Raw genomic sequence first — 22,339 nt, forward strand, 5'->3', positions numbered from 1 at the left:
GAGTGGCAAGCAGCAAGTTAACGCCTTCTATTGCTTTGCTACTATCTTTCAGGATTACTTTGTAAAATAAAGGAAGCAATAGTCTTATTAAATAGCTTCCATCCTCATTCTTAATGATTGTGTCGATGAAGGATTCGCGAATTGAACTCGAGTGTAAATCCAGAATGTCAATAATTGTTTGGCAAATACGAAAAGCACTGGAAAGAGTATTAGCCTGAGAGACTTCTATAATTTTGATTGTAAAATAGCACGAACATTTTCTAAATGTCCTTGTTTTGAGGGTGAAGGCACCTTATGAGTGACAGACCGGCTTGGACTTTCCTGTCTGGACGGCAAACTTTTAGGGGAGCCCAGTTGCTGTAGTCGTTGTGAAACATCCATGTTGTTTGGATCCATCTTCAATATTTGGATGTAGTCATATCGTGCGTCTTCAATGTTCCTTAGCTGTTCCAGCAACTTTGCTCTTTCTAGAAGACAGGGGATAGAGTTGGGTTTCAGCTTAATACAACGAGTGTAATCTGCCAACGCCATATCATATTGCTTGAGATTTAAAAATACACGAGCTCTATCTTGATAAGCAGAGAAATAGTCTGAGGATAACAAAATTGCTTGATTATAGTCTCGCAGCGCTAGCTCATGATTTTTTAAACTCTTACTGTACAAGTCTCCACGGCATTTGAATAACAGCGCGACATCTTGGTTGTTTTCTATAGCTACGTTTACATCATTAAAAGCTTTTTCAACATTTCCTGTTCTTTGAAAAACAACAGATCTGGAAATATATGCCCTAAAGTACTGATAAACAGAAATTACTTTTGTGAAATCAATTATTGCCTCTACATTTCGTTTTAAATCCATCATACAGCATCCTCGTAAATATAAAACTAATCCATAAAGATTTGTCGCTTCCACTCCTGGTAACTGCATGAACTCATCACACAACCCAATTGCTCTTTGAGTGGTTTAGATATTCATATGATCATTATTAACTATTTACCTTTCGTGCAGATTTCTCTTTCGGTATTGTAATACATCACAGAATAAAGCAAAAGGGTAAATATCTGTCCCAACAAAACCTGAATAAAATGGTCTAGCGTCACTAGGCTCCAACTCAGCTATTTTGATTTTTAATTCTTGAAGAAGAGCATCCACAAGTTTAAAGTCATTGGTCTGATTGATCCTCCTAGCAAAAGGTATGATGAGATTTATAAGAGAAGCATTCCGATTTGTGTTTTCATTGTTGGAAGAATCTGCGACAGAGTGGTTCAATGAATTCGCTATTTTTTTTGCTTCTTCTTCCGCATCACCAAACAACCTGGAAATCTCCTCAGAACGATATAAAAACTCTTTGACTATTTCTTCTCTCTTCAATTCTATCATTATAGCCTCCAACTCTTCCGTTGAAATCATCTCCTTATCCAATTTTGTTTCCTCCATCTCGGAAGCAGTGATCAACCCCTCTTGCACTAAGGCTTGAAGAATATTCATTTTTTCCAAACTGAAAAACCTCAATTAGTAAATCGGAAAGGACACAAAATGACAACGTTTATTTCCAAAGATCCGAATTCCTTTGGATACAAGTTAATCAGAAAATATGTAATCAAAGGAAATTGTCACGTTTGAGATAGGTTTCTCCAGAAATGAAATTTGCCGCGCTTTGAATACAATGTCCACTTTTAAAAAAAATGTCTGCTACAGGTGATCTCAAAAATAACCTTGAAAAGTTGAGGACGCAATTAAGAAGCATACACTATAACGGGGTGTTCGATGTTGAGGCTATCATCAACGGGAAACCCGAAGTGTTTTTACCACTATTGAATTATTGTATTCTTCAATTTAGCAAACCACTGGCGAAATACTTCATTCAGAAAGGATATATATTTCATGATCTCTCCGATTCAAAATTTATAGAGACGGTCTACCGATTACTACTTAATGAATTTTCATATACTCCTGGCTTGAGCGTGATCTATTTCTTGTCAAATGGTTTTTCTGAACGGAAAATTATTTTCATGTGTGATGTCATTCAAAACTGCAAAAGGAAGCACAACGATCTGGTGAAAGCAAAAAGGAAGAGTTTGTATGAAAAAACGAAAGTCAAGAAAGATAAGACACCAAAGACGGAGAACGTGACTGACCTTCCTTCACAGCAAACAGTACACGTACCTGACATTGCAAGAGAACCAAAACACACTGTGTTAATTAGAAAGGAGGTTACTCCTGAACCTCATGTTATTAGACAAGAGATACATGCAGAAGAGTCATCTTGTTCCGATATTTCAGAAGACACAATTTCTAAAATTTATGAAGCCATCCAACAAATGGGAGCCAGACTGAGTGAGAGTGTTGCCAAATTGGACGATAAGGTAGACAAAAATTTATCAAGTCTGAGGGATAGAGTGTTTTTAATCGAAAGGAGAGTTCAAACAATTGAAGACAAATATTCAAAACAACATGTTCCTCTTGAAGCCAGTCCCAACGCCAAAGCAGAGAGCAGAACTCCAATATTCCAAAGGGTGGAAAACAAGAAATCATCTACATCTGTCAATGTTTCAAGAGACACAGATGAATTCATTAACCAGCTCGCTCTCAAACATAAGGTAAACTTGTAATGTATTTTATTGCAGCAATTTCTCTAGAGAGGTCTCTTGTGAATTTGATGCTCCTTCTGTTCTTAGAACTTCAATCGAGCCTTGACTGTCTCCAACCAGTACAATGGGGACATCCTCAGCAAAAAGTGTGCAGGTCAATTTCAATCCAGGTTTGCTCTTTGAATACTTTGGTCGAACTGTCGAATAACACAAGTCCCATACCTCCAAATCACCAACTATTGAGGATGTAGCAAACATTGTGGAGCAATATTTACTCCAAGCAACATCTGTCACAGAATACGATCGCTGGTCGTTCTTCTCTGAATACGATTCAATAGTGAAAATAGGTGCCAGCGAGTCTTGATTCCAGATCTTAACAGTCCAATCGGCACTACATGAAATAAAAACATCATTGACATAAGGTTCCATCTCACAGAATACACAGGTCCAGTATGGTCAAGATATGTTTCCAATGGATGGTCATTATACGACGTCGAGCATTTGAAGATAGATCCATCCTCTGTGCCAACAAGATAAATATTGTTGTCAATAGGTGAAAAATCAATGCTCATTCCTCCAGACTCTCTAGATATCATGGCGTCGCCTCCAGTCTCTGTACTCCTTCCAACTCTCTTCAGCCTCATGATTTCAGATGACTCAAGACCTTTCTTGATGGTCCAAGAATTTACTCTTCCATCAACTCCTACGGAATGCAGTCGCTCTCCAGTATCTTTACCTCTGTTTACCCACTTGAGATCCCAAACAGTTCCAGTATGGCTTTTGATCGTTTCCATAACTGGAGTGCTTTCTTTTCGTCGAATATCATAAATCGCAACAGTACCATCCTCAAACCCAGCAGCTAAAATACTTGCATTTGTGGCAGAAAAATTAACACTATTCACACCAGCTTGTGGAACCTTAAGAACTCTTTCTGGATTTGAAGGGTTTTTCACACTCCAGCACAAAATATAACCATTTCCTTGCTGCATGTCCGATATGTCTCCTGAGCTATAGGCTGCTGCTAGAATATCGTTGTTTTTCTTGTTCCATGTCATACAGTTTACATTGTAGTTCACTACTGAGTTACAGTTATATTCCCAAAGCGATGTTAAAACTCCTGATGGTTTAGCATTATTGGTATCTTCTTCGACGTCAATGTCTACAGTATTTTCGTTATCATGCTCTTCAAGTCTTTCTTTTTCTTTCTGGTCTTCTTTCATATCAAGAGCCTCAGGTTCGTCATTGTCAATATCTATGCTCCTTGGAGTTGCCAACGTTTCGTCCTCTTTAACCTCTTTTTGAGAAATGGTAATGGGAGGTATGTTTTGGACAGAATCTGGTTTTTCATCTTCGATATAAATATATTTTCTCTGTTTGTTGTGATACAGGTTTTGAACTAATGCTCGACTGATCACTAGTTCTTGATACGCGTTCTTTTTGGAGATTAGTGTTAAAGGAAAAATTAAAAACTACATACAATAGCTCTGGTCATGTTTGTCAATCGTCCGCTTCCAATACTGGAGTCATCAGCTCCATCATCTGTTGTGAAAATGTAATTGTTAAACGTTAAGATTCACAATTTTTGGCCTTACCTTCAAGATCACCTTCTTCTTCCTCTTCACTGTCGTGTTTGTTGGATAGAGATGTCATTATTTCTCTCTCCTCTTTTTCTCGTTCTTCTCTTTCTCGGATATCTTGATAATCATCATATATTTGATATGCAGATACTTGAACCTCTGCAGTTTCGTATTCTGTCTTTGACGTGTTCGTACGCTTATTCTTATAAAATTTTCCCATTGTTTGGACATGCTTTTCCACATAGTTATCTTTGTTGTTCTCTTTGTTTTTAATTAACTCTTTGTAAATTCTATTTCTTTCTCTAATTTCTTCGATCTTTGGGTCGTCTACTTTCACGCTTTCGTCGTATTTGTCGAATAAGAAAAATGTTTCAGTTTCTGTTAATGTGACAGTAAAATCTATTTCTTGTAAAAGCTCTAATTGTTTTGGTGGAATAACCACTGTCTCAGATTGTGTTGGTTGAGATTCCGAAAATCGTTTAAATTCATTTGTTGAAATATCCATGTCTTGGTTCAACATCGAGACGCTCATTTCAACGGAGCCTGTTGTGCTGAAGGTGTCATCCGCTGCGCCAAAACCCACAGATTCGTCGTCATCACTTACAACAGAGGGGCTTGAAGAACCGGTTTGGCTTGTTGATCCTTGAGGCTCTCTTCCGAAGCTATATGATGATGCTCTATCGAAATCTGACATCGATTCGCTCTGTTAAACATATTTGCTTGCTGCTATGCATTTTTTCTTTTCAAAAACTTACAGCTGACGAAGGGGAAATATTTCCTGATTGATAAGAGCTTGTTGGATCCATGGATGATTGGCTTGAAAATAGGGCAGAAGGGTTTCTAACTTGTTTTGTAACAGGATCGACCGCATCATAGCTCTCCTTGGTTTTCACCAACAAGCTTTGAAACCGTTTCTTCATTCCTTGGACCGAAACTGATGTACCAGCATTTTTCTTGCCGAAGCCTTTCTTTGATGATGATTCCGATTTCCTATGTTTTGATCCATTTCTTGAAGATATTGGAGCCCCGTGTTGTGAGGATGCTGGTGCTTTCCGGTTGGATGTTGTAGAACTTGACGTTCGTGATGATGATGGGGGCTCTGTAATTCTGTCCCGTGTGCTCATTTTTAATTTTCATGCCAACAATTGTTGTACACACTTTTGGCGGGTTCAATTGCAATTCACTCGGGGGTATCTTGTATGACAACACCATCATGGTGCGAAATAGTGAACTAAACAACATTTACTTTATTTAAAAGCTTGCAGTCCTGTAATGGCTCGTCCCAAAATTAAAGCATGAATGTCGTGTGTACCTTCGTAGGTATTGACAGATTCAAGGTTGACAGCATGTCTAATAACATGATATTCATCAGCAATACCATTTCCTCCCAACATGTCTCTACAAACTCTGGCAATTTCTAAAGCTTTTCCAGCATTATTTCTCTTCAACATGGAAATCATTTCAGGAGCCCACTCTCCTTTTTCCTTAAGTCTTCCAAGTTGGACACATGATACCAAACCTAAAGTGATTTCTGTGAGCATATCAGCCATCTTCTTTTGGGGCAATTGATTTTGAGCTAATGGTTTTCCAAATTGTTTTCTGTCAAGTTGATATTGTCTTGCTGTTTCAAAACAAAATTCAGCAGCACCCAAAGCACCCCATGAAATTCCATATCTTGCACTGTTGAGGCAAGAGAATGGACCACTCAAACCCAATGCCTTTGGAAGCATGTTTTCAACTGGAACATAAACGTCATCCATTGCAATAGATCCAGTAATAGATGCTCTCAATGACATTTTACCTTCAATTTTTGGTGCAGTAAGACCTTTCATGCCTTTTTCCAAAATGAAACCTCTAATCTTTCCACCCTCTTCCATATTCTTTGCCCAAACAACGAAAATGTCTGCTATTGGAGAGTTTGTAATCCACATCTTTGAACCATTCAAAATATAGTATTTTCCGCAAGATGATTTCTTTGCTTTTGTTTCCATACTGCCAGGATCTGATCCATGATTTGGCTCAGTCAAACCGAAACATCCAACAATTTCACCTGTAGCAAGTCTTGGCAAATACTTTTGTTTTTGTTCCTCACTTCCGAATGTATTGATTGGATGCATGACAAGAGAAGATTGAACAGACATGGCAGAACGATATCCACTGTCCACTCTCTCAACCTCTCTTGCAACAAGACCATAACTCACTTGTGATGCTCCAGCGCATCCATATCCTTGAATGGTGATACCCAACATTCCCATCTCTCCCATTTCTCTCAAAATTTCTCGGTCAAAGAACTCGTTTCGGTTTGCTTCTAAAATTCTTGGCATCAATTTGGATTGACAATAATTACGAGCTTGATCGCGAATTTCCTTCTCCTCTTCGGTTAATAAACTCTCGACATTGAGTGGGTCCTTCCAATTAAACTCCACCATTTGCTCCTTCTTTTGAACGGAATGAGTAGAGAATTTTCGAGAAATGATGTTGTTGGCCAAAACTGCTGTACGGACATTCTTGCTGACTCCTTTACTGGTGTGGAGTTGTTGAATGAGAGTTCGTGATGAGGATAGCATTGTTGGTGAATTTTTTTGATAGGTCTGGGTATTGAGCCGAAATTTACAAATTGCTGCCTGTGAGCCGTTGGCAGGCCTAAGAGGTTCAAGTGGGCAAATAGCCTTCAATCTTGAGACTGTCACTCACAGCTCAGTCATCTGATAATTAACAGAATTTTTCTTTTTACTATTGAATGAAAATTAGCATATCATACAAGACTGACTCAAATTATAACATTTGATTCGTCCAAAATTCGAAATTGTTAAATTACACTCGATGGAAATTTACATTAATACCAAGAGCTTTCTCGCATGATGCATGAACGTCCTCTGTTGGCAATGTTTCAGTCATATTTGGATCGTTCAAATAATCCTCAAATTCAATATTTTCGTCATCTCCCATTAATACACTCAAGCCAACTTTGTTTGATTCCAAAGAGGGTAATCTAAGTGATGCTCCGAAAATCTTCTTTTGCATTTCCATGTGCATTGGCATGTGGCTTCCAAAGTTACGAGCCATAACAAAGTATTGTCTTTTGAGTTCATCCTTTTCAAACTATTAAGAAAATAACAGAATCAAAGATTTAAAATCAATTTGTAAATATTTTTAGGAAAGTCCTGATCCATACGATCATCACATACCTTCCTGAGAACAGTTTCAACTGGATGTACAACGGGCTGAGCCAATCTTTTTGCTCCTGTAGACACGTTTTGCGATGGTGGATCGAGAGGAATTTGATTCATTTTTTGTTGTTTGATAAGAGTTATTTTTGGGCTAATTTGCGAGGTTTTGAGATTAAAAATTTAATTTTCATCAGACATGAAAGTTTTGCCTGGTCATCGAAAGGGTATGATGATCGAGTTAATTTGATATCAACCCTCTCAATTTCTCGAAGGTGTGTTTTTAAATTGTAATCTCCGTTTCAATCCGATGATGATGGTCCAATAGTCAATCAAATTTTCTGTGGAGAGCGAAGTCGTGAAAAAATGAAAAACACACTCGCCAAAATCGTTCGCAACAACAAGCAACTCGCATCAAAAGCATCATCATACTCGGTGTCTTCTCAACGAGGAGCTTTTCTGACAGCCAGCTCTACTGTCGAATGTACAACCAACGCTCAAAGTTTGAAGCTCCTTAGAACACCATCATCATACTCTTACAAGCAATTTTCAACAAGCGTTCCAAAGAATTTTGAAACAACAAGTCATCTCACAGCTCCATCTCAAGAGTCATCAGGCGAGCAAAAGGAACACTATTTCAACAAAATATTGATCGCAAACAGAGGAGAAATTGCTTGCCGTATCATTAAAACCTGTAGAAAGCTTGGTATCAAAACAGTCGCTGTTTACAGTGATGCCGATGCAAACAACAAACACGTGAGAATGGCAGATGAGTCTGTTTATATTGGTGGTTCATCTCCAGCTGATTCCTATCTCAGAGCTGACCGAATTATTGCTGCCATGAAAAAGACTGGCGCCGAAGCTGTCCATCCTGGTTTCGGTTTCTTGTCTGAGAATGCCTCTTTTGCAAAGGCCATTGAAGAATCTGGTCTAGTTTTTATTGGTCCTCCTTCTTCAGCCATCTCTGCTATGGGTGATAAGATTGAAAGTAAGATTATTGCTGAAAAGGCTAAAGTCAATATTATTCCGGGATATCAAGGAGAAGTGCACAGTGCTGATGAGGCCGTTGCAATTGCTGAGAAGATTGGATATCCAGCCATGATCAAAGCTTCAGCTGGTGGTGGTGGTAAGGGTATGAGAATTGCTTACACTCCAGAAGAGCTCAGAGAAGGCTTCCGATTGAGTCAAGAAGAGGCCATCAGAAATTTTGGCAGTGACAAGATGTTGATTGAAAGATTTGTTGAAAATCCAAGACACATTGAGATTCAAATTATTTGTGACCAACACGGAAATTATCTTTATTTGCCTGAAAGAGAGTGTTCTATTCAAAGAAGAAATCAAAAAGTTATTGAAGAGGCTCCATCTTCTGTCATTGATGAACAAACCAGAAAGGCTATGGGTGAGCAAGCAGTTGCTTTGGCTAAGGAAGTTGGATATTATTCAGCTGGTACTGTAGAAATGTTGATTGATCAAAACAAGAACTTCTACTTCTTGGAAATGAATACACGTTTGCAAGTCGAGCATCCAATTACAGAATTTATTACTGGAATTGACTTGGTTGAACAAATGATTCGTGTTGCTGCCAAGAAACCATTATTGTTGAAACAAAAGGATATCAAGATTACCGGCCATGCAACAGAGTGTAGAGTGTATGCTGAAGATCCAATGCATAACTTTGCTCCTTCTGTTGGTACATTACACACATACATTGAACCTAAGGATGATGAAGGAAGAACTAGAGTTGATTCTGGTATTTTGGAAGGCTCTGAAATTTCTGTCTTCTATGATCCAATGATCAGCAAGCTCATTACTTACGGAAAGGACAGAATTGATTCTATTAACAGAATGGTGGAAGCACTTGACATTTATGTTATTCAAGGAGTTCGTCACAACATTTCATTGCTCCGTGACATTTTAGTTACTGAGGATTACAGGAAGGGTAATATTACAACTAAATTCATTCCAAAGCATTATCCTGAAGGATTCAAGGGAATCAAGCTCACTTCTGACCAAAAGGGCTCTCTCATTGCTTCCGTTGGTTTAATGGAGTACATTTCATCAAGAAGAGATTTCCAAGTTACTGGTCAATTACCAAGAGCTCAGGCACCAAAGACAACCGAACTTGTCGTTAATATTGACAAGGAATCTTATCCTGTTGCTATTACACAAGAGAAGGGCAAGTATATCGTTGAGCTCAAGAACCAACTTTATGTTGCCAAAACAAATTGGGTTTATGGTACTCCAATCTTCCGTGCTGTTCTCAATGACACCAATTCAGTCATTGTTCAAGTTGGTGAAAGAAAGGGTACTTCACAAAAGGTCAGCTTTATGGGCACTGAATTCAAATTTGAAGTTAGAACACCAAAAGAACAAGAATTACATAAGCACATGCCTGTCATTATTCCACCAGATCTTTCCAAGATGTTAATTGCTCCAATGCCTGGTGCCATTGTTTCTGTTTCTGTCAAGCCAGGTCAAAAGGTTGTGGCAAACCAAGAATTGGTTGTAATGGAGGCCATGAAAATGCAAAACGTTCTAAGAGCAGCAGGTGAAGGTGTTGTCAAGTCGGTAAATGTCAAACCAGGAGACATTGTTGGCAATGAAGCTATTCTTGTTGAATTTGAGTAAGCTGTGGAATTAAATTGCAATTTTGATAAGGTTTTATTATTAAATTATTTATTAATTCAAAAAAATGGCTGCTCAACTGTTGCGCTTGTCGGAAGAAAATTTAACTGATGATCTGTATTTTGAAATTATTTCGTTTTTAGAAATTTCCGATGTTTTCAATTTATTGATAACAAGCAAGAAAACAAGGCTTTGCCAAGCAGCATTTCGAGATCATAACGTATGGAAATCATTTTACGCGTCCACCGTAGAGCGCATCGTCAAGTTGACAAAACGTTACACTCAATATTTACAAGTCACAAACAATTATCGTCAATCAATTCTTTCATTATTGAATGAAATCAATGAACACGCAGAACAAAATTCAAAGGAGCTCACTAAAAAACTTTTGGAGCTTCCCGAAGCAGCGTCCATGAACTTCTATCCCTTTATCAATCCTGAGGAATTATTGGACTTACCCCCGACAGTCCCTCAAAACATCTCTCATTCCATGAATGGTGGCTCTATTTCTGTGGCATTTCTAGGTCCTCAAAATATTGGAAAAACTTGTCTTTTCATTACACTTCACACTCAGAGATTTCCCGAAGATTATATTCCAACTGTAATGGATGATCACGATGAAGTTATTGGCTACCGTGGCATGAATGTGACTTTATATTGGAGGTAAGCATGAAAAAAGATGATGATTCATAGTTTTGTGCTGCATTGTTATCATCACACATGTTTATTGTTGATACATACTCATGACATAATGAAATACTCAGAGATACTAAGGATGATGACGGATTCGATAACAGATTTAGACCAAGACAACTTGCCATATTGAGCAGTGATGTAATTTTTATATGCTTTGATTGTTCAAAACCTCACACATTAATAGATGAAACTCGAAAACTGGTGATTGAGTGCAATCATCTTCGTCCAGGAGCTCCCATTGTATTAGTTTCAACAAAAATTGAATTACGTAATGATACAAGTACACTCCACTCTCTCAGATACAATAACACACACCCTCCTTGCAAGCCAATCACTAAAGAACAGGGACTGTTGATGGCAAAGAAAATGGGTTGTTTCTCCTATATTGAAACGAGTGCTAAATCTGGTATTGGCTTAAAAGAAATTCGTGTGGCCATCATTGAAGCGTATATGAGTTGGTTACAAAGACAAGAAGTCATGAAAAAGAAAAAGTGCCAAATTCAATAGAGCTCTCCAATTATTTAGGGAGGTGAAATTGGAAGTTGGGAGAATCATTAAGGAAAAAATGGGAAATTATTTCAAAGTAAACAGTTCTACAAAGCCTGAAATTCCAAAACTTCCGAAAGAGTTGCTGGAAGAGCTAGAGAAGAGGTAAGACCATGCCCCAATACATATAATACAAGTAATGAGTGGATCATATTTGCAACGATGAAGTGTATATTTTGATGTCAATGAGATTGAGGAGTGAGTATTGATGCACTGCGTATTGCGGAGTATCCGAATAATGATGAACCCAACTGAATCGTTGAACAAGACATTACAAGTTTTTTTGTACCGAGTTTAATGCTCGGATCGATCAGTTTGTGAATGCTTCACAGGTTACGAACATTGCTGCTCTTCGGTTTAATCCTTTCAAAAAGACTATTGTTGAATTATTTTGCTGTAAGTGGAGGAATCTCTTGATGAGCAAATTCATCATGTACTTTCTCATGTTGATTGATGGTTGTAGCCGATCCCGAATCAGGTGCCATGACATTTAGAGATTTCCTCGATATGTGTTCTGTATTTTCTCCAAAGGCACCCAGAGAAGCCAAAATTATTGTGATCTTTATGATCTTTACTGCAACCTCTAAGGACAATTTATTGAGGCAGTCCGACATTGAAAATGTCATTGGAAGACTTGTAGGTGATAACATGAAAACAACTATCGATGTAAAAGATAAGAAGGAAATCTCATCAATATCCGGCGCAGCTGCCTGTGTCATGAAAGAGGCAGATTTAGATGATAGCGGAGAGATTTCATACAAGGAATTTCAACGATTGTGCATGCAATTCCGAGAATTTGATAATTATGTGTTTACTGTGGTTTAACATGAAAGAATTGTACACTTCTATTATTTTGAATTTGATCGGTCGATGTCAGTTGAATCATATATCCTCTGAATTAGTTTCATGAAAAAGCGCATAAAATTTACAGCTTTCAAAAGACGTTAACGGTCACTCGTCCTAAATTTAAAAAAAATGTGGTCAAAAAGTAAGTGCAGAGAAACATTCCAAAGACTCAATTTATGATCCCGATATAGTTGTCAGAGGAAAATCCAAAAGGAATGAAGACATGGTCGACGATGCTCGAGGAGAAGTGTTCGGAAAAGATCTTAGAGAACGAATAGAGTTTGAGCGAAAACTCTATCAAGATCCTTCCATAATGATTCCGTCGTTGGTTGTTTACTTGGTTGATTTCATTCGGAATGCTCAGCCAAGACAGGGTGTTTTTAGGGAAGTGGGAAGTGTTGCCACGGTTTCCAACTACAGAATGAAAATAAATGATTATGGACTCAGTAAGTATTGTTGCATTTCGTTGTGAGCGATTTGTTAATATGAATGATGACAAGAACCTGTCGATTATAAAACCATGTTCAAACATGATTTGACCGTGAATGATGCAAGTTCCATTCTAAAGTCATATTTTAGGTATGTTACTCAAAGATATCCATACTGACAGTTTTACTCGCAATTAAGGTATTTACCAGAGCCTCTTGTCACTTTTAATGGATATGACAGATTAGTAGTCATTGGGCGTAAGTATTGCAAATGTTGAAATTGAGGATAAATGAAAAATGTGTGTAAAACCTCAGAGAACGACATGGATGAAAAAACCAGAGTAGCAAAGTTAAAAACTATGGTTGAAGGTCTTCCAACCATCAATTACGAGACATTACGATATCTGATGGATTTACTGCATTTCATTGCCACTCGTGGAGTGTACAGCATGGACGCCAACAATCTTGCTGTGTGCCTAAATCCAAGTATTTGTTTTGCTAAAAACAAGGAAGGAGCGGAATCTTTTTTGAATTTAAACTTTATCATTACTTCACTGAGTTGCATGATCAAAAATTACCCTTCAATATTCGATTTCGATCCCAAAGAGAGCGACTCACCACCTTCTCCCAGAGTGGTTATTGAACCTAAACAACCTTCATATGTGGAACCTCCAGTGTCTCCTGTGAAATCAGTGACACCAATTTCTCCAAAACCTAGCGCTGTTACAGAAGAAAAAGACGACCTACAAGACAGTATTCAAAAAGAACTCGATCGACTCGACTCGAGGATTAATTACCAAGAAACAGAGGAGGAATTAGAGAGAGATATTAGGAAAAATGGGAGAACGGATGATTATGGATTGCATTCTATTCCAACCACGTTTTTGGATAAAAAATTTTTACATGCTGACATGTTTCAAGAGATTGAGACTGCAGAGTCCTCAGACACCATTGGTGAGCTTGAAGAGGACGAGTTGGAAAAACAAAAGAAATTCCATCTATCATTATCAAAAATTATTAGTCCAAATACTTCTGCCTCTGCTTCTAAAGAAGATCGGTCTCCCAGTTATCAGCATTTAATGGATCTCATAACACAGCTGCAAAATGAAAATCATGCATTAAGGAGACAACAACAAGAGATTCGTACTACCTTAGAAAATATAAGCCAATCCTCCAATACTAATAATCCCCCATCAAAAGTGCAAGAGGATATGGAGAAAATTCGATGTTTGGCAAATCATGAGCTTCAACAATTGCGGAAATACATTTACAATGTTGAAGAACAAACGATCGAAGAGCTGAAAAGCATGTGGGTCAAAATGGACACTTTAGAGGAGAGTACGAAACTGGTTCAAACACAACAGGAGCAAGGTTCTCACACCAAAGCTGTTGGAAACATGGTGGAAGAAATGAAATTGTTAAGGCACGAGATCAGAGACTTGTATGGCGGATTTGGAGAGCTGAACGAGCGAATGAAACATTTCGAAATTGATATTCGAGATGTGAATTCGAGAATTGATGAAGTAATCAAAGAGCAGAGATTCATCAAAATCAAGCAAGAATATGACATGGAGCATGTCAAAAAACTGTGTGAAGAATCTAGCTCAAGGATAAGGCAAATGAGTCTGGAAATATCCACACTACGTTCAAGAGTCGATGCTAAAACTATTACCACTACCACAAAACCTTCCAGTCCATACAGCTCGTTAACAACGTCTTTACCCTCCACAATCACATCGAAATATATATTATAGCTGTAATGACAGCAGCTTTTAGAGTTGCACTATTTTCGTTTCTTATTCGCTGAATTCTCTCCTTTTTCGAACTTTCTTTTAAGTGCAGATGGGAGCTCAACAGAGCAAGCTAGATTATCCTTACTTGAATAATGGTTTGGAAGTTTGAGGAGCCTCTTTTCATTTTCCCTTAATAAAAGGTAAGGCAAATGAATGGAATCTTGTGAAACTTCAGAAAGCTCTGGTATCCATTGCTTGACGTATTTTCCTTCCTTGTCATGATCCATACCTTGCTTGATTGGATTGAAATATCGAGGTCTAAAATCACATCCCACACCTGCAACCCAACACCAATTACCAACATTAGATGCTGGATCAAAGTCAATGAGATTACGTTCAAAATATTCTGCTCCCAATCTCCAATCAATTTTCATGTCTTTGACCAAAAAACTTGCCACAACCATTCTACCTCTGTTGTTCATAAATCCGGTATGCAATAATTCTTTCATACAGGCGTCAACAAACGGATAGCCCGTATTTCCTTGGCACCATGCTTGAAATTTCACATTCTTATATCCATCCTTTGGAATTTTCCATTCATATTCTAATTGTTTTGATGGCTGCAAAGCCTTTTTGAAAAAGAAAGATCGTCCCATCTTCCAAGCCAACATTTTAAAGTAATCTCTCCACAAAAGTTCGTTAATTAATACAGAGCCGGAAGTTTTTTCATCGTTCTTACTTGTTTTCTTTTTAATCTCATGATAGATATATCTTGCACTGATGCACCCTAAAGCCAACCACGGAGAAAGTTTTGTACTATAGTCTCCAAGATTGTCGTTTCTCGTTGAGGAATAGTTTTTCAGGTGCTTGTCGAGGTAGGATTTACATCTGTCCAATGCTGAGTCTTCTCCTCCTTCAAATTTGAGGACACTTCTTTCGTCTTGCTTAATCTCTGATAGAAATTGTTGTTGAGACATTTGTGGAAATAAACGAGCTTTCATAAAAGAGTCGACATTGTGAAACTCGTCTCGATGAATCAAATTGAGATGCGAATTATCTTTCAAATTCGTCTCGATTTCTTCTGAAGAAAGTAAGAAATCTCTAAAACCGTCCTCCATTCCAAAGACTTTTCGAATTACATCCTTATTTTCTTCAATCTTTTTCTCAATCTTTTTTCTAAATGCAGAAAATGTCTGAAATAGAGATCAGTAATGGTGGTTTGCATACAAATGACTGCACAGAACGAAATCTTTTCATACATACCTTTGGAATATCTTGTGGAAGGTGTTCATAAGGAAGATCCTGTCCATGGACAAGACAATTACTCCAAGTCCAATTTAACTTGACTTTGAGGTCCTTACAAGCATTCTCAATTTCCTTCTCAACTTCTTTTTCAAAGGTGCAAAATTCGCGATTCATAAACAAGTCCGTCATATTAAATCTCTGAACCAGCTCTGTTGTAAAATGGCGAACGTTCTCATAGGAATAGGTGTGTGTTCTTGATTTTTCATCATCAAGATGGACATTTGTTTGAAAGGGTAAAATACTTAGCATCATCTTGCCTTGTAAATTTGCAAACAAGTTCTGAACACTCTCGACTAAGAATTTACATCGGCGAGGACCACACGATTCCTCCAATTGAGAAAGAGTGTAGGGAGCTTTCTGAGTCGTGAGGGATTGATCAAACACATACAGACATAAGATTTTCTTTTGTTCGGATTTGGCGAGTTCAACAGCTTTGAATAAGGCTTCATTATCATGAATACGTAAATCGTTTCGGAACCATAAGCCAATGACTTTGGTTCTATGAGAACCTGCTTTAGCACTCGACAAGGATTGAAGCATTTTGTTTTTGGGGATCCAACATCGGTTCAATCATTCATATTGAAATTACTATTTTGAACCTCAATTATGGATCGTTCAAGTCCACGCTTGTACTTCCCGCACCATCACGTTTGTTGGAAATTAAAATGTAATTCAAAACTTTGTTTGTTTTAAATTGGACGAACGATGAGAGCCTAGTGGTATCACGACTTGCGTGAATGGCTCGTTACGATTTTCTTATTGTGAGAAACGATTATCTCAAAAAAATCGAACACCATGCCATCCTCCCCACAAAGTCCCACCCGAAGTGAAGATGGAAGTGATGACGATGACCTTCCTCAACAACAACAACAAACATCACCACCGCTCGCTACACGTAAACCAAAAACTCCTCCAATTGCCATCCATTCCAGCGCAGTATCTTCTTCATCCGCTGCTGGTAGTTTGAAGCCTTCTTCATTAAAACATCACTCGCCAACGCCTTCTTCTCAGAAAAAGACAGTGACTTTCACTCCGATAGAGTCCAGTATTCTTACAAAGAACTTGAAGGACCAAGAGAATAAGAAAACATCAATTACAACGAGTTCTGTAATGGTGGATATTGAGGATGATCCTCCATCCACTAAATATTACCAAATTGGTGATGACGATGACGACAATACCATCAAAGTACAAACAACTCCAACATCAGCAACACAAAATACAGCACAACCCATTACTACTCCACGAAGTACCAAATCATCGTCCAAGAAAAACAAGAAGCCAATAGTATTTAATCACACAGTTTTGACATGGTTCAGAACACAGCGACAGTCATTGAAACAGAGAAGAGCAAATGCAACACCAGAGGATATGTTGTCGACAGGTCCTTTAACCAAGTTTTGGAAATATGGAAAGTATGTTTTGTGAAGTTTCTAATTTGTGTTGATGAGCATGAAAATAATTTTTTCTTAGAATTCCTTGGAAAATGATGATACAAATTGCATTGGTGATACTAATGACAGTTCAAGTTGTACTACTTTCACAACACAGAAATTACTTTTTCATTTCTTCTGATGCTTCCTTTGCAACACAATTTTTAAAAGATGGATTTGAAAATTATGAGCAAAGTCTCTACGGTTTTTATACTTCGTATTTTTATAACGCACAAGAAGTAGTGGACGATATTTCAAAAACAGTTTCAACTGTATGTGTATTTCCATTTGTGTTTTGGATTTCAAGACTAATATTTATTTAGTATTACTCTTTTCCGCAAAAGAACGTCGATATTTGGGTTTTTCCAAGAGATATTCGTCAACGAGATTTAATCAAACCTATTCGAATTGATATCCAATTGTTCAAAGACAATCCAAGACTGTTTGGTACTGGTGACTATGGAAGAGAGCCATTCGTAGTTGGTATGTAAACAATTATATCAGTTCAATTTTGGTGAATATAGAGTTTAAAGAGAGTGATATTCTCACAAAACGAGATCCTTTGGGGGTTGTGTTGAAGTCCTACCTTTCAAATTCGACAAGAGACTTCTTTGATAGATTACATGAATTGACACTCACCATCAACCTTGTGGGTCTTGATCGAAGCAATTTTGCTGTAAATAATTATGCTGAATGTGTTTTTTGGACATTGAAAAAGATTTATAAAAACGGAGAAGGAGGAAGGGTAAGTGATGCTGTGTGATTTAATGTGATTCCATAACCTAGTCCATTAGTTGATGGCTCAATTACGACGTACTTATGACGTGTGTCGAACTACTGATCGAGGTATGTATTTCTTTTTGTCTATCCTTAATATAATTTAATCATTATTATAGCTCTCTACATGGAGTATTTCAAGCCTGCAATTTGGATGTCCATGCTTATATTTATGTTCAGCATGGTAGCTTTGGTGTTAGATATCAAGGCTATATTTGCAAGAATTAGACTATTTAAAAAAATTCGAGATTTAGAAGTTAAAAAACAAGGCACCAAAAAGTATGTTTCTTTTAAATTTAATTTTACGTAACACTTGTTAATAGTGAATACAGCCAAAGTGGTAATGCCATAAAAAGATTCTTCCAAAAAATTGTTCATTACCGCATTAGCAATCTGTCACTCTCAGATATTCCAAAGATATTGTCGTATTGGGTAATATTTTCTATTACCCAACATTGTATTAACATTTTAACGTTTATTCTTCAACTTGCAATTCCCGGAAAAACAATTGAAGTTTCCTTTTTTGTTGGGCTTGGTGCTTTGCTTACATGGTCTTCCACCCTCAGATTCTTTCAATTTTCTCCCAATTTTTATATGTTCAGTAAGGCTTTTGAACGAGGTTTACCTCAAGTGATCAGATTTATTATCACCACTCTACCTTTGTACTTTGGTTTTGCATTGGTAAGTAGTTGTATTTAGCAGAACACAACCAGTATTAATATTCACACCAAATAATCAGCTTGGAACAATAATGGTATGTAATTTAGTGCATGTACATTGTTGTCACCTATTTTCGACTTATTTACGATAGTTTGGAGAGTACTCAAAGTATTTCTTTGACGTTAATGAGGCTATGGTCACCCTATTTTCCTTAATTTTCCAGGACAACATGAGAGACACTTTTGACAGCGTATTTGGATATCAAGGCTTCACAGCATTCTTTTCAAGGTTGTATATTTACATCTACACAACAATATTTATTTGTGTGATTGCCAACGTGTTTACGAGTATCATGGAAGACGCATTCTTCTCTCTCAAGGAAAATCAGGAAAATCTTGAAGCACAAGTTAACAAGAACACCAACGACGATGAAACATCGTCAACCTCGAGCGGCGAATCTGATGTTTCCATTATTAATGTTTCCATTAATGATTTGTCTGAGGATGCAGAGGATGCTTATCTACAGCAAGTCATCAACAAGGAAGAAGAGAAGGAACAAAAAATTCTAAGCACTAAGGAGCAATATTTCCCACAAGATGATTACGCCTCCTTGAAGTACATTTTGGAGGAGGAATCCATCAAGGATAATGTCGAGCGTATTGTGACCATTGTCAAAGCATTATGTAAGAATAAGAGTTTATCAGAAGAGGAGGAACAATTATTGAAGGCCATCGAAAACAAGGCTGCCTCAATATATTCCAAGTCTAACATTGTTCCTGGCTTAGATGTGGATCAAGAAGAGTTACAAGAACATTCTGATTTATTGAAAACAAAAGAAGATTAACTAACACCCAAGGACCTTGTTTGATTCATGTCTCTCACCATCTGCTGGTTAATAAAGTAAATGGATTGAACGATTCTCCGTTTAATGGATTGCGGACGAAGGACACTAAAAATACAAGCGGCGCAGTTGTTTTAATTCAATCAAAAAAAATGTTTGCTCATCAAAGCCTCGGATCAATGATGAGTTCGTTCATGAGGAGTCCCCGAACATCATCTTTGCTTAGTGGAAATTCATGGGCACAAATAATGGAAACAATGTTGGAGAGAACCGGAATGATGAGTAATGGAGTATTCAATTTGAGACCATCATCACTGAAGAATATGTTGTCTGTTTTGCATCGTTTTGCTCCGCTTCAACAAGAGAGCATGTCCTTTTCATCATTGCCAGCTCAATCGTTTGCATTGAACGAAAAAGATAGTAGATATCCAATTCCGAGAAAAACCGAAAGGAAACTATTTTCAAAGAAGAATATTAGTTTGATAATCACGGATATGGTTACTAAAAGACATTATTCATCACCAAAGGGCTTTGGTAACTTTAAGCGAAGGGACCAAAAAGAAGAAGAGGAAGAATCCAAATCAAAAGAAGAAGAAGTAGCCAAACCCGAAGTCAAAGAAGTGAAGCCTTCAGCAACGGAAACCAATACTAGTTCTGAGAAGTCTGACAAGAAGGAAGTAAAGAAAGCAAAAAAGAAAGATGAATCTCCAAAAGAAGAAAAAGAAGAAAAGAAATCGCAAAAGATTGACATTACTGTTCCGCATTTAGGAGATAATGTTGAAAGCGCTTTCATTTCGAAATGGTTCAAGTATCCTGACGATGAAGTCTACGAAGGAGAAGTAATCTGTGAAGTTGAGGTCAAGTATTCCGATGAAGAAACACCACAAAGAATCAATATTAGAGCGGCTGAAAAGGGTAAAATTGTGTCGCATGATGTGAAAAAAGGTGAAACCATTCACTCAACCATGAAACTCGGAACAATTAAGGTAAAGGAAGAAAAGAAACAGGAAGAAGTACAGAAACAAGCTGAGGAAAAGCCACAAGAAAAATCAAGCCTCCTGGACTACATGTTTTATGGAATGTTGTTTATTACGGCTGTCATGATTGCTGGTGCTTATCAACAATTACAACAAGGCACAGGTTATACGGCATCATTTGACGACTTTAGTAAGGACCTTCGAAATAATAATGTCCGTAAAATCACTATTCATGAACGCGCTACAACCATTCACTCGAAGGAGGGAAGAGAATACAGTATTGGATTTGGAGGAGACAGCTTTGAAAGAAGATATTACGACCTTCTTGAGGAGTTCAAGCAGCACGGAGTTGCTGTCTCTGGAGTTGATATCTACTACTCTGGCAAGGAGCAAAAGAACTTTGCTTCTACCATTCAGGCCGCTATTCATTTACTTATCATTGGTAGCTTGTTATATTATGCTTACAAACGACTGCCAGGTAGAGGAGGCGCAGGATTAGGAGCTATGGACCCAACCAATATGTTCACCAAATCCTTCAAGGCAACTACGCAACATGCTGTTAAATTTAAAGATGTTGCTGGACTCGATGAAGCAAAGCGAGAAATTACTGAATTTGTTGACTTTTTAAAGAATCCAAAGAAGTTTAGAGATATTGGTGCTCGAATTCCAAAGGGTGCCTTGTTGGTTGGTCCACCAGGTACTGGTAAGGTAAGTTTCAAATGAGACATATTGTGTGAATTTAACCATTGTTTGCACGTATGTTGCAAATATTTGAAATATTAGACTCTATTGGCAAAAGCTGTTGCAGGAGAAGCTGGTGTTCCGTTCTACAGTATTTCAGGATCTGAATTCGTAGAAATGGTGGTCGGTGTCGGTCCTGCAAGAGTTCGTAAATTGTTCAAAGAAGCTAAGGAAAATGCTCCATCCATTATTTTCATCGACGAAATTGATGCTGTTGGTAGACAAAGAGGAACCGGAAAGTTTATGGGTAGAAATGATGAACGAGAAAACACACTGAACCAATTGCTTGTCGAAATGGATGGTTTTACTCCAGCAACTGGTGTCGTTGTTTTGGCAGCAACAAACAGATCAGAAATATTGGATAAAGCCCTCACTAGACCTGGTCGTTTCGATAGATCTATTGATGTCAATACTGCAGATATTAAGGGAAGAGAGGAAATTTTTAAAGTTCACATGAAAGGAATTGTTTTGGCTAAACCTGCCGAAGAGTATGCCACACGTCTTGCCACTCTTACTCCTGGATTTTCTGGAGCTGATATTGCCAACGTATGCAATGAAGCAGCCCTTATTGCCTCAAGAGAAGGTGCTGATCATGTAACCATGCGTCACTTTGAACAAGCTATCGATAAGGTTATTGGTGGATTGGAAAAGAAGAACAAGGTTCTTTCTCCAGAGGAAAGAAACATTGTAGCTCACCATGAAGCTGGCCATGCAGTTGCTGGATGGTTTTTGGAGCACAGTGATCCACTCCTCAAGGTCTCTATTGTACCTAGAGGTTCAGGAGCACTGGGTTATGCTCAATACTTGCCTAGCGAAAGATATATTACAACTAGAGAACAATTATTTGACTTTATGTGTCTTGCTCTTGGAGGTAGAGCAGCAGAAAAAATCATTTTCGGTCACTTGTCGACAGGTGCTCAAAACGATCTGCAAAAGGTTACAGAAATTGCTCAATCCATGATCACCAAGTATGGTATGAGTGAAGCTATTGGACATGTATCCTTCCCAGACACCAACGATGGATTCCAAGCAGAAAAGCCTTATAGCGCTACCACGGCAAGAGCTATTGACAAGGAAGTTAAAAAGATGGTGGTAGACGCATATAACAGAACTGAGCAACTTTTGCTTAAACACAAAGAAGGAATGATCGCAATTGCTAAATTACTGCTCGATAGAGAAAAAATTGATGCTCAAGACATGGTTGATGTGCTTGGAAGACGACCTTTCGAAAGTGATGCACAATTCGAAGCATATCTGCGAACAAAGGACTTCCAACAGAAGGAAGAAAAAGAGGAGCAAGAAGCAAAGAAAAAGAGTGAAGAAAATAAGCAATAATGAGGTTAATTTTTGGAAATTTGATGAAATAATTTAATAATACACTACGAATACTTTCATT

General features: G+C 37.8%; 12 protein-coding genes across 12 annotated transcripts; 7 read left to right on the forward strand and 5 right to left on the reverse strand.

Moving 5' to 3' along the window:
* Nucleotides 1-225: 225 nt before the first annotated feature.
* Nucleotides 226-1,488, reverse strand: C9374_002029 (uncharacterized protein; the record flags this gene model as incomplete). The annotated part of the gene is made up of 2 exons (XM_044691402.1): nucleotides 226-952; nucleotides 998-1,488. 2 exons carry the CDS (start codon nucleotides 1,486-1,488, stop codon nucleotides 226-228), a joined length of 1,218 nt encoding a protein of 405 aa, XP_044550986.1.
* Nucleotides 1,489-1,685: 197 nt separating this feature from the next.
* C9374_002030 (uncharacterized protein) lies at nucleotides 1,686-2,612 on the forward strand (the record flags this gene model as incomplete). The annotated part of the gene is made up of 1 exon (XM_044691404.1): nucleotides 1,686-2,612. One exon carries the CDS (start codon nucleotides 1,686-1,688, stop codon nucleotides 2,610-2,612), a length of 927 nt encoding a protein of 308 aa, XP_044550987.1.
* A 6-nt stretch (nucleotides 2,613-2,618) lies between these two features.
* C9374_002031 (uncharacterized protein) lies at nucleotides 2,619-5,292 on the reverse strand (the record flags this gene model as incomplete). The annotated part of the gene is made up of 5 exons (XM_044691405.1): nucleotides 2,619-2,982; nucleotides 3,033-4,024; nucleotides 4,069-4,130; nucleotides 4,184-4,871; nucleotides 4,924-5,292. The coding sequence occupies 5 exons, from the start codon at nucleotides 5,290-5,292 to the stop codon at nucleotides 2,619-2,621; spliced, it is 2,475 nt and encodes an 824-aa protein (XP_044550988.1).
* Nucleotides 5,293-5,415: 123 nt separating this feature from the next.
* On the reverse strand, nucleotides 5,416-6,735 carry C9374_002032 (uncharacterized protein; the record flags this gene model as incomplete). Its single annotated transcript, XM_044691406.1, has 1 exon — nucleotides 5,416-6,735. One exon carries the CDS (start codon nucleotides 6,733-6,735, stop codon nucleotides 5,416-5,418), a length of 1,320 nt encoding a protein of 439 aa, XP_044550989.1.
* Nucleotides 6,736-6,982: 247 nt separating this feature from the next.
* On the reverse strand, nucleotides 6,983-7,458 carry C9374_002033 (uncharacterized protein; the record flags this gene model as incomplete). Its single annotated transcript, XM_044691407.1, has 2 exons — nucleotides 6,983-7,270; nucleotides 7,357-7,458. The coding sequence occupies 2 exons, from the start codon at nucleotides 7,456-7,458 to the stop codon at nucleotides 6,983-6,985; spliced, it is 390 nt and encodes a 129-aa protein (XP_044550990.1).
* A 243-nt stretch (nucleotides 7,459-7,701) lies between these two features.
* C9374_002034 (uncharacterized protein) lies at nucleotides 7,702-9,963 on the forward strand (the record flags this gene model as incomplete). The annotated part of the gene is made up of 1 exon (XM_044691408.1): nucleotides 7,702-9,963. The coding sequence occupies one exon, from the start codon at nucleotides 7,702-7,704 to the stop codon at nucleotides 9,961-9,963; it is 2,262 nt and encodes a 753-aa protein (XP_044550991.1).
* Nucleotides 9,964-10,027: 64 nt separating this feature from the next.
* C9374_002035 (uncharacterized protein) lies at nucleotides 10,028-11,163 on the forward strand (the record flags this gene model as incomplete). Its single annotated transcript, XM_044691409.1, has 2 exons — nucleotides 10,028-10,623; nucleotides 10,725-11,163. 2 exons carry the CDS (start codon nucleotides 10,028-10,030, stop codon nucleotides 11,161-11,163), a joined length of 1,035 nt encoding a protein of 344 aa, XP_044550992.1.
* A 58-nt stretch (nucleotides 11,164-11,221) lies between these two features.
* C9374_002036 (uncharacterized protein) lies at nucleotides 11,222-12,027 on the forward strand (the record flags this gene model as incomplete). Its single annotated transcript, XM_044691410.1, has 3 exons — nucleotides 11,222-11,307; nucleotides 11,471-11,598; nucleotides 11,666-12,027. 3 exons carry the CDS (start codon nucleotides 11,222-11,224, stop codon nucleotides 12,025-12,027), a joined length of 576 nt encoding a protein of 191 aa, XP_044550993.1.
* A 150-nt stretch (nucleotides 12,028-12,177) lies between these two features.
* Nucleotides 12,178-14,230, forward strand: C9374_002037 (uncharacterized protein; the record flags this gene model as incomplete). Its single annotated transcript, XM_044691411.1, has 5 exons — nucleotides 12,178-12,190; nucleotides 12,240-12,494; nucleotides 12,549-12,627; nucleotides 12,676-12,734; nucleotides 12,792-14,230. 5 exons carry the CDS (start codon nucleotides 12,178-12,180, stop codon nucleotides 14,228-14,230), a joined length of 1,845 nt encoding a protein of 614 aa, XP_044550994.1.
* Nucleotides 14,231-14,259: 29 nt separating this feature from the next.
* C9374_002038 (uncharacterized protein) lies at nucleotides 14,260-16,054 on the reverse strand (the record flags this gene model as incomplete). Its single annotated transcript, XM_044691412.1, has 2 exons — nucleotides 14,260-15,402; nucleotides 15,473-16,054. The coding sequence occupies 2 exons, from the start codon at nucleotides 16,052-16,054 to the stop codon at nucleotides 14,260-14,262; spliced, it is 1,725 nt and encodes a 574-aa protein (XP_044550995.1).
* Nucleotides 16,055-16,309: 255 nt separating this feature from the next.
* C9374_002039 (uncharacterized protein) lies at nucleotides 16,310-19,228 on the forward strand (the record flags this gene model as incomplete). Its single annotated transcript, XM_044691413.1, has 9 exons — nucleotides 16,310-16,929; nucleotides 16,988-17,219; nucleotides 17,271-17,430; nucleotides 17,481-17,692; nucleotides 17,742-17,793; nucleotides 17,844-18,003; nucleotides 18,048-18,405; nucleotides 18,464-18,478; nucleotides 18,536-19,228. 9 exons carry the CDS (start codon nucleotides 16,310-16,312, stop codon nucleotides 19,226-19,228), a joined length of 2,502 nt encoding a protein of 833 aa, XP_044550996.1.
* Nucleotides 19,229-19,377: 149 nt separating this feature from the next.
* On the forward strand, nucleotides 19,378-22,278 carry C9374_002040 (uncharacterized protein; the record flags this gene model as incomplete). Its single annotated transcript, XM_044691415.1, has 2 exons — nucleotides 19,378-20,910; nucleotides 20,986-22,278. 2 exons carry the CDS (start codon nucleotides 19,378-19,380, stop codon nucleotides 22,276-22,278), a joined length of 2,826 nt encoding a protein of 941 aa, XP_044550997.1.
* Between the last annotated feature and the right edge of the window lie 61 nt (nucleotides 22,279-22,339).

Source organism: Naegleria lovaniensis (genome assembly GCF_003324165.1).
Source record: "Naegleria lovaniensis strain ATCC 30569 chromosome Unknown tig013, whole genome shotgun sequence".
Lineage (NCBI taxonomy): Eukaryota > Heterolobosea > Eutetramitea > Acrasida > Naegleriidae > Naegleria > Naegleria lovaniensis.